Source organism: Trachymyrmex septentrionalis, unplaced genomic scaffold (assembly GCF_001594115.1).
Source record: "Trachymyrmex septentrionalis isolate Tsep2-gDNA-1 unplaced genomic scaffold, Tsep1.0 scaffold131, whole genome shotgun sequence".
NCBI lineage: Eukaryota > Metazoa > Arthropoda > Insecta > Hymenoptera > Formicidae > Trachymyrmex > Trachymyrmex septentrionalis.
In genome coordinates, this window is record NW_017304450.1 from 742854 (window position 1) to 754303 (window position 11450).

General features: G+C 38.9%; 1 protein-coding gene across 12 annotated transcripts in view; it reads right to left on the bottom strand.

Annotated features, from left to right (window-relative positions):
• LOC108757008 (rap guanine nucleotide exchange factor 2-like) overlaps positions 1-11450 on the bottom strand; it is a 98873-nt gene that overhangs the window by 23646 nt on the left and 63777 nt on the right. For all 12 annotated transcript variants that reach the window (XM_018501238.1, XM_018501240.1, XM_018501239.1 and 9 more), the window contains one exon: positions 8923-8998. In XM_018501238.1, coding sequence (XP_018356740.1) covers positions 8923-8998 — 76 coding nt within the window. The remainder of the gene's footprint in view (positions 1-8922; positions 8999-11450) is intronic.

Here is an 11450-nt window from a genome sequence, read left to right on the forward strand (position 1 = left end):
GGTACTTTCAAGTAAATTTCAAATACTCTGAACGGTTGGTACGTCGTCGACCACGCCGAACGAGACACGAAAAGAGACTGAAGTGCCGCGCTCGTCCGGCGTATGCCACGATAAGCACGCTATCTTCTTCTTCGCGGATGTTCATTTTTTGTCGCGTGCACGAATACTTAATCACAACTGCAATCGCTGTACGAGAGACGGTTCTATCTCGCGTACAACGGTAGGGAATGCAATGTCAACCGCTCGAGGGAAGATCGTCCGAGGTAATTTCGATCTATACATCCTGCTCAAAGTGGACCCACACACAGTGGACGGTCGTGTCATTAATTTACTGATAACGTGTATCCATTTGTCGTAATTTCTCACGAGCTATAACATCCTATCACAAATTTATCTGCATATTCGTTAAGCTTTAGATAACAAAATCGTATTTATATCTGATTCAAGCAGATTTGAGAGTTGAAAATTTTAATTAAGGAATTAGTTGTGTGTTGTGTCTAAAGTAAAATTCGTTGTAAAAAGTACAGTTTCACATTCTCGCACAGTGTTGACAGGTCTGTTTGAAAGTTATTCGCGTATATCGATTTTCTCAATATTTCAGCCGTGATTTGGATATATTTCTTTGTATTTTCCTCCCAAAAAGTCCCTCAAAAATTCTTCTATACTTTTTGTATTCCAAAAGATCCCTCGGTGAAAAGAAAAAAACCTTCAAATTAAGATTTCCCAGCCAACCGGTGATTGATATCATAAAAGTAGGAAAACTGTTATTCTCGAAAAAAAAAGAGGAAGTATATATAATAGTAAGATAAGCCACACAGCAGAGAATGACGGTGTTTACACCAATTCCAAGATATTAAGCAATACATCCCGTTATTCGTATATGATTTCTGGATATATATATATATATCACCGTTATCGCGTGTTATCGTAATGATTAAAAAAAACGTCGTCATAAGAACATAAATAGTCATTGGATTACTTCACGACGTCACTCACGCGCAATTCTACGTATACTCACGCACACGTTACGCGTGTGTGAGGCATGAATGAAAAGGCACGTCTATCGTACGCTGCACGCGTGTACGCATACACGTATCCGCGCTTCGGAGAATCGATACAGTCGACGCAACGGCCGCCAGTCAAGTCGTATCGTGTGTCGCACCTTCGCCCACTCGCGTCATAGAATCGCACGGAGCAATCGCGATAATGTGTGAGCGATGTACAAACAGCTTCCAACAGCATGCAAGCCCAATCGTAACCTATAATCAATCGAACGTACTGCGGTAGCGTTAGCAGCCGTTGCGCCTCGTCGATATATCTCAGAATGTAGGCAGGCTGCAGGTGCATCTGAGCGGTACTCGGAGAGAGAGAGAGAGAGAGAGAGAGAGAGAGAGAGAGAGAGAGAGAGAGAGAGAGAGAGAGAGATCTGGGTCTTACGACCACGTTATACGTCTTCGCTTGATGACGCTTTGTTATTCATCGCCTCCAAGACAGGAATAATCGTCACTGAATAATCTTGCGTTCACCAACGAAGTGTACATGCAAATGTATATGATTATGTGATCAAAGATAAGTATATGTCGTTTTTTACTTCGAGTTTGAGAACAGTGCTGTTTAGAATGTAACATTAATAGAGACGGATAAAAGTACCGCTTTTGAGATTTCTCCACACACGGTGCTTTTTATACAGAAGCTACGCGGGTGTTCAGATCAATTATTAGAATGCCAACGTTTTGTGAGCATTGCAGTTCCACTTTGATCAGGGCGAGGAGCAGCCTGTATATGCAATACCGGAAGTATGTATATACGGTATCAGGAGAGTGAACTGCAATTCTAATAATGGATCTGGACACAGAGATAAAAAATTATGCGAAGCGCTTGATTTCCGTAGTATTGTCCCGAAGCGGTAGAAAGTATTATTCGATTTCGAAAATAATCAGGTAAAATGATATTTATGAGAGCCACATATGCGAACTCGGCGAACTCATCGAATCGCACGAATAGAATTCCAAGACACGTGAGTGTCCTCAACATAACGAGAAATAATTCTATCCGCGTGATTTAAGCTAAGGAAATTAAAGATGTATTTCAATAATGAAAAGAGATAGTGTACATCCTGCGCCGGATATGTGTCGATTTGGAAAGCGTCGTTTCGTAAAAGGGGCCAGAAAATACGATACTCTCGCAGACAAGCCGCGGCAAATAGATTCAAAGTTCCAAACTGCCTTGATTAATAAGGTTTCCGATAAAGTAATTATTCGTGTTGCCGGTGGCAACCTTGGAATATCAATTTGTGCATTACGAATAAAATTAAATAAAAATAGGAATTGCTTAACGAATACTTTGAATGTTGATAAATTATGAAAGATATTTGTGAAAAATGTTGATATTGATATTGCTCTATCGAAAAAATAATTATGTACGACTAGTGTATATATATATATATAAAAGATCGATTTTATCTCGCGCCAAATGTACGCGAGTCGCTTATTTGAGTCAAAACACAGGTATCGGATCTCAATAATATCGATCTCAATCGATTAACTGAAGGCCTTATATAAAATACAGGGTGTCCCATTCATCGCCGGTCGATTTGAATTTCGCGCTATTTTGAAACGTCAAACCGATTAACCTCAAACTTCACATATGTCATCTAGACAGATGGGAAAAATTAATCATGGAAAAGTACACGGTGAAAGAACGCGTGCAAATTATTATATATAAAAAAATTATCAAGATTACTTCAACCGTTTGAGTTTTATTCAAAAAGTAGATCGATCGGTGATGAATGGGACACCCTGTAGAAGAATCGCCAAAATGAATGCTAAAATTCACAGAAATGCAAAGCTAACTAAGCCCTGTATCACACAATCGAGAATTCGCGCAGCAGAAATATGTCTCTATTCGGAAGAGAGACGCGAACTCGAATCGCGTAGACGTCCGGTGGAATTTACAAGCGAGGAGGGAGAAAAAGGGAAAAAAAAAAAAAGTAACACGCAGCTCTTGTACCCCTGGCCTCGCTCGCACGTAAACCGGAGAAGAAGAGGGACACGCGTCTGGACGGGGATTTATTTTCGGAGCGGATCTGGTCGCTTTCTTTCGCTTTTTCCATTTTTCCGTTCTGGCGAAACCGGTACGAGGTTTAGCATTTTTGTCAGTCCAAGAAATCCCGCGTTCCGTCCGTTTCTCGCGCCACGATTCCACGAAATATTAGCCATAACGAACGAAAACTGTTATACACTTATGATATGGTTAATGAGCTACCTTTGTATCGTCCGGTTATGTCAACTTGAGCTTGCTCATTGAAAATAGGTCGGCGTTACAGGCGCCGCTTTGTCACCCTACTTGACATTTTCTGTCGCGCCCCCGCAACTTCACTATAAGCTGTACGAACGAGTTACATACCTTTTCCCTCAATATTATAATTTATAATGGAGTTATGGCTACACAATTTGCATGAAAACTATATACAGGGTTCTAACACGAAAGATCTAGTATTATATTATTTGTATATTGAAAATATGTATCATATTATAAGTAAGTTACGATGCAAATTATGGGTGTAAAAATATTTACGTAATTGCAAGATAATATTTCTTTTTCATAAAAACTACATAATATATATTGGCAGTTGTAGAGTCGTGTTGTCATACGGTAATGTGAAAGGAAATGCCAGAATATTAGAGAGAGAAAGAGAAAAGCCAACATGCCCCATAAATGAAATACAAACTATGTTGTAGTAGTATATTTCACAATAACAGCTAGAATAAACTCCAATGCAATATCAGAGACCGTTGTTGGATACATGGCGAAGTAGTATGTCAAAGGATAGAAGACACGGTTAGAGTTCATCTAAAGTACAATATGTCAGAGTATACTCGACCAAATCGTATCTTTGATTCTCTTAACGTTTTCGACATCGAAAATCACTCATCGTATCAACCATATCACTGTTCAGGATTTGATTGTTCTATAAAAAAAAACCCCATAGAACGCTGAATGAATCTCCAATATATTGTATATATGTGTAATTCATTGTACGCATATGAAATATTAACATATGCATGTAATCGTGCAATATTATTGTTGCATTATTTTATCTTGAAAGTTTAAAACAGAAACTTGTATAAAATTAAGTCAAGTCGCTTTTATACGAGTTTCACTTGTTTAATATGAAAATCTCATTCAGCGTTGCATGAATATTAAGTAGCTACATTTAACGCTAAGTACACGTATACATATTGCGTATAAATATTCTGCAGAGGATACCCCTTCGTAGGCAGCGGCGGGTGTTAAAAAGAGTCTGGAGATAAAACTGAAATCTGAGTAATACCACGGACGAGTCACGGCTCCGATTATATTCAAACTTCCTGTACGCCAGAGATCCCCGTAATGAATCCTTATCCAAAGACGCGCTTACGCATGGCGGATGCGGCGGATCGTTCGCCGTGATTCTTACATAAATGCATGCGCGTATATTTGTAACGAATATTTGTAATATTCTCGTATATCGCGCCATATATTCATGATGCAACGTTATCACCAATGGACTTGGATTTGTTGAAAATTACATGAACATTTTACCCTGTGTGTCATAGATCGAAAAGGAGACTTGGCGAACGTCATGTTTACTCGTTCTGGCTCGGTGAGAAGTAATCATGGGACAAAGATCGCAATTTGTATAATTGCATGATTGGGTGCACAGAACGTGCGTATATACCTACATGTACGCAGATAGAGCAGATCGATATAGAAATTATAGCAATATTGCAATCATGCGCAATTATTTTTTTCTATTACATCCACCGCTGCTGCTATTATCAGTGCATTTTTCTCAATTTTTTGCAAATGCGCGCAGGATGTTTTTCCATTGAAATATTTCCGTGGCCTGATACTACAGTGACAGTTTGCACGGTAAAGCGAGAAAAATGTACGCGATCGGAAACAGAATAATGCTCGTTGAGCGGATTATTCGCGACGCAACGGTATTATAGCTGCAACTTGTTGGGTAGAAGCCGGTAGAAGCGAAGTTTCCGTATTTGTTCGTTCCCTATACGGCGGCCATAATGATCGATTCGCCTCCGGTTATCGGAAATTTTTCTATGGAAATTGACCTCGCCGATGCGCGCGTACATTTCTGCATAAATAAGAGATTTCCCTTTGGGGGATAACTTTTCGTGAAAGCATGAAAAGCGCAAAATCATCATGCCGCAAGTTTCGTTACTTCCCAAAACATAAATGACGATTCACTTCCTCGATAAACAATGCAACGAACAAAAAATTGCCGATAGCTTCATTCTAATGATCGTTAATCCCGGATAACGAGAATCTCGTGCAGTTTGACTTCTCCTAAAGCATAGACGAACAATTTTTCGCGAGCAAACATCGATCGTCGCCGCTCTCATACAATTTTAATGAAATGATGCTCTTTTTTATATTTTTCGAAAGTGTACGAACAGCACGTAAGTGGCAATTTTTGAACGATCGCAAAAAGGTCTCGATCTATTCGTTTGGGAGACAAGAAAAACCGAGAAATATGGATAAAATTCAAATACAAGACGCCCGGAATTCATACAATTGAATGATAACCGCATAAAATTTTTTTCATATTAGATAATAACATTTTATGTGCGTGTATGTGTGTTTTACAATTATTCATTTACAGAGATCTGTTAACGGCGTTTGTTTTTTGTTCTGCTGCGCGCAAATGAGTCGCGCGATAGGCGATCGAGTTCCACAATTAACGAACAAAGACGATTGTATATCATAAACGCAGTGTCGGGCGTCCGACGTTGTTTCGTCACTAAAAGATAAGCTTCTTCAAAACTGCACACGCTCACGAATCGAAGCGAAGGATGTATCGTACCCAGAGATCGGTTACGCGATTAACGTCCGCATCCTGCACAATGCAATCCTCCATTTACGTTCCAAGCGACACAAGTAACAGCATTCTCTTAGGCTTAGCACTACTGAACTCTCGTTCGTTGACTACAAAAATAAATATTGTGTGGAAAGAAAGTGAAGAAAATAACCCGCGCGACGCTAGAATAACACGAAGACTCTTCGGAAGGTTTTGTTCTGTTATTTGTAATTCGAATCGGTTGGTCCTTCGACATTTATGAAAATCGCGATATCTCTGAAAATCATTAACTGATGAATCCGACAGAAGAGAGAAAAATATCCGCGAGCTTCCAACGTCCATATTAAATGCATATTTATAGCTTTCACTTTTTTCCAGCATTAGAGGAGCATGCGATATAGTAGACCCCGGGCGATGATTAATCTTCATCCGAAGCGTCAAGCGTCGACGATGAAACTCCGCACAATGAGCTCTCGGGTGGCGCGTGTGAGCGGAGCGATGGCAGGGATAAAGTGTCATGATATCACGGGAGGAAGGTTAAAGGTCAGACGTCCAATTCGCGTACAGGTCACAGAGTCGCCGGAGGACACACGCGTGTACCTGCCATGGTGCTGCCGACATTTTTTTCTGAATGTTGCATGGAGAGAAAAAAGTTCAACTCATCGCGCCCGGAACTTCCGTCAAAACCGGTAAATGTGTTGGCTATCGTTTGCGATAAAAATCATTGTCGATTTATTTTACATCTCGCGTGCATGCGGAAAAATTAAATAAAAATAATTTAAAAAAAAATGATCTATATATATATATTTTATATTTTCAGAGAGAGAGATATGATTAATTTGCACGGGTTGTTTTTTTTTTTTTATCATTTTTTCTTGAAAAATCTCTAAAATAAATGCCGTATAATAAACGGTGAAACGACATAAAAAGCAAACTACATTGTGTTATCGAATTCTATGGTAAACTGTGTTATTTTATTTCAATTGTGTAGAAAAATATCGATGGAAAAGGATTCCACGATTGGTTGAAGGTTCGTATTGAGTCCGCCAGAGGTGAATAAATTTTATAATTAACGTTTCGAAATAACAGCTCGTGTGCGAAACGAATGTTTCGCGCTGTGAAATTTCAAAGTTCAATGCGGCAGGGAACAATATGCGTGGTTATTACAAGCGATGTAACCATTGGTAAACTATCTCGAATAAAGTAAAATTCGGTATAGAGTGCGTTGATTAATACAAAGCTCGAATACAAATTGTATTCGAGTAAGCCGGGCGCGTAATTGAAAGCCGAATTTGATTGATATTGAATGCTAAACCAGTTCAATCCAACAAACCATATAGAATTTACGCCCTTCTGTTACTGTTAATCACACAAGTCGAATATGTTTAATGTAACGCCAGTATTTCTTAGAAATTTTACGAATTAAAAAAATTAATAATATTAAACTAGATAAAAAAAAAATTTTTTTTATTAAATTAAATAACAAAACAAAGGATTCTTTCTAAACAAAATAAATAAAAATAAATATCGGACAAAGTAACAGTCAACACATTTCTTTAAAATCTTTTATGAATCGAGAATAAAAAATTAGAAAATGGATATCATAATTTTTGAAAGTTATTTAAATTTACATTAAAAGCCACATTAAACGTTAAGAGAATTTCTTCTTTTAATAAATATTTAATATAATAGAATTTACAACGTAAAAGATAATCTGTATATAAATGAAAGAGAAAAATTAATGAAAGATAATGTTCGAAAAATATAATTTTGCTATAAATGCTAGCGCGTAGAGAGTTTAAAGTTTTTTTAAAATTATTTTTTAACATAAATTATCATCATCTTAATATGGTTTAATCGACTATCAGCAAGTAGTGTCACGCAATTTGTCGGTAAAACAGTTTAGAACGTGGTTACAGATGGCAGCTCGAAGCAGAAACTTAATTTTCTATCCGCACAGTGCAATTAGAGACGCAAACCAGCGTTTCCAACAACTTCGTATGCTCGTATAAAGTTCACCTGTAATATCAGAACATTCCGCGCAACTCTGCAATTAATGTTGAGACTACAAACGGAATTAAACCTGGCTTATGCGATAGTCGTTTCACATTTTCAGGATAATTTAATAAAAACGCACGGTGCGATCCGAAAGAAAATATTACGTACTGCAATAGCATTCCGCTTTTCTTTGACAGAAAAGAATTCTAACGTTGCTTCAATTATTTATCACTCACTTTTTCCATTTCCTATCTAGACTTATAATTGTTAACGTACAATTTTACTTTTAGAAAAGATTCTCCACCAAATGAATAATAAAATGTAAAAAACATATTTAAATTTTATCGCTCACGCCTCTTTCACATTCGGCTCAAAATTTAGAAACATTTCCCGTTGCAAAAACACCTGTGAACGTATCAAAGAAACCGTATCCCAAAGAAATATCTTGGAGATCCACAATTTGCGGGGGGCAGAAAGAGGGACAACTTTTAGGGAAAAAACTTTCGTCAGTCCCGTACGTACGTTTTGCTGGAAAGTTTGCCCTAATTTCGGTACGTCGAGAATCGACCGCCGCTGGAAACGAAATAAAGCGAGCTAAGTACGGGAGCGTGACGGGGGATTCCAAAACTCTTCTCAACCGGAGCATAATAGACCGAGAGAGAAACTATCGATTAACTGTCCGCCACGTTCTGTCTCGCGAGCGTCCGGAGCGCATTGTCTTTTCGCCGCGCGATATCGCCGCTTATACCGCACTATTCGCATATCACGGCACTCTGAGAATATCTCGTACAACGCTCGCCGCGACTGTTTCGCGTTCCCGCGGTAAACCGACCAGAAGAAAGGAAAAAAAAAAAAAAAATTACGCTTGCTCGCGCCCAGTTTTGATTGAAACCGATTGCGAGTGTGCGTGCGCGCAGGAACCTTGTAAAGCTGAATAAATAAAGCATTCCTTTGTGGCTGAACTTTCTCGAAAGCGTTAACGATCCGGGGCCGCGCGCGTTCTCTCCTACCGTTTCTTCTCCCATCCCATTTATTTCGCGAATACGAAGCAAAGATTTACTTACGACAATCATCTCGGAGGGCTCGAGGACGAAGCATTCGTTGGGTCGCCTGGCACTGCCACCCGTCCGCTTCCCGAAGCTGCAACAGCGATAAAAAAGACATTTTTTTTAATCAAAAAATTCATCGCGTTGTATAGATATCATCATGTATATCCTTCATATAGATTTTTAGATTTTTTATTTGTGGAACTTCATAATAGGATGTGATATAAATATCTTGCGGTAAAGTATTATCATATAAATCAATCTGGAAGTATAAATTTCACGAATCTCAATGTCAAATGTGACTTATTTGCTTGTAAAAAAAATACTCTATTGCAATACAAAAAGAGAATGAAGTACATGAGAGTATAGAATTGTACCAATTTTTTTAAGTTCATTTGTTTGACTCGTTACAAATCGACTGACCATACGAACGCTGTGGTGCGTGTAACTAATCAAATTTTGTAACAAATAATTATACTTGATAGCGATTTCTAAAGTATGATAAGTCGCACGCATAACTGCACCCCAGTACTAGTCATCGATTTGTAACCACAGAATAAAGTATTGTATTCCGTAATATATAAAAGTAACAGCATTTTGTCGAAAGTCAACAGTCTGGCATCTTTTGAATATCGTATCTCATAGAGATAAAAGAAAGGAGGGGGAGGGGACGGGTAGGAGATTCCAAAATTTATCATGTGAATCCCTCGATTTCGTATCGTTTCAAACGACAATAAGAGGGTGTTCGCACACACAACTATTATGCCTTGACGCCATTCTACGCCCCAGTATTAACTTCTACGACCAATATTGGACGCTGCGACGCCATCAACAAATGTTCCCCATCGTCGAAAAGGGCACTCCTCAAATTAGATATAAAACCGTAATGGCTCAACCAATTTTCGACGATATAGCAAAATCTGCGGTCATATATCAGACGGGAGCTACCGAAATGTGACCGCCCCCGAAATCGAAATCATTTTTCTTAATAAAATGTATTTTGTAGCATGACATCAGACCTTGCATCAACTTATATAGTATAGATCGAGAGATAAAAATCTTCCCTTGTGAAAGCGATCGTAAATTATTCAAATTTGATATTAGAAGAAATTTTACATAATTTTATCCAATGTAGAATATGAAATATATAGGCAATATCAACTTTCTATTCACGTTCGGCGAAGAGAAATATATTATAAAATAGGAACAAAATCAAATTCGCTCAAGTTGAAAAACAAAAAGCATCGTTGATAAGAAATTGTCTTTCCCCCGTTCTCGGGGGAGGGGGGGGGGAAAGAGAGGATATTTTGCTTTTTCACATCTGGAGATATCACCGCGGAGAGTCCTCTTATAAATTTAACGGTGACGACCGTGAATCGAACGTCGATGTTCGACCGACCGAGAATCGGAAAACCAAGATGGTGGGTAAAGGGAAGGAGGAAAGAGAGGTTGCAGAAGGCCGTAAGGTTGTCGAAGGCTGTTGACCCGCGTGTTATCCCGCTCCTCCCTCGACTTAAACACACAAGCAAAGCCGCGATGCGTAACGCACGCGTAACGCATGCGTAACGCATTGCTCGTCCTGGGTGTGCGTGTGTGCGTGCGTGTGTGTGTGCGCGCGTGTTCGTATATCGCAGAAAATTAAATTCGACGTGGATTCGACGCTCCTCGGCTTCTCCGTCTGTTAAGCCCATCGTGGGTTAACCCTGTAAACGTCACGTTGCTCGTTTCGCTTCCTCAGGATTATAATTATTTCGTTAGGCATCTAGGTCATCCGTTTTCTGCACGTGCGCCGACATTTCCGCCTCTACTCTAGAGACAGAACGATCGATCCTTGCCGAAAATATTTATCTGACCAATTCTGATTACGATTGCGCGCTAATTATTATTCAGTCGATTGAAGAAAAGATAATTATGATTGAGATGGCGAAATTGAAAAGCTATAGAACGAATTGAAACCGCGCGAAAGTGTAAAACGAAATAGTTTCAAATCCCTAAAGTGAGTATGTTCAATTCTACGTATTGTTGAGATTTTAAAATTTTCTTGAGAAGTAAGCTTCGACATTTTGACATTTGCATATTCGTTCCGCTCGTCAGAGACGATTGGTAAATACGATGAATCCCTTTTGCAGTTTCATTTCTATAAATGTGATCTAAAAATGTTTACAAGAATAATAAATGCGCGCATACATACACACATAATGGAAATAGAGAACCGAATGGTAAACCGAATGCAGAAATTTAACAGAAACGGTACAGATATTTCCAATGGTTTAACAAGCGATTCACTGTGTACCCTTAATTTGTTTCCCGGCAACGCTTTTGTAATGGAAGCAATCGAAGCACGCGCGCGTCGCTTCGAATGTCGCGTCTGCTTTTATTCCACAACAGCGTGTGAAGCCTCGGCACAAACTTTTGTCCAGTCGTATCTTTCTGTTCCCATTTTCCCGAAATACACCCGCAGGAGACGCTCGTTATAATTCGCTCTGATCTTAACAAAGACCAAGCGTTTATTATCGACGATCTTATATGTCTAAGCGCCTCTCTCT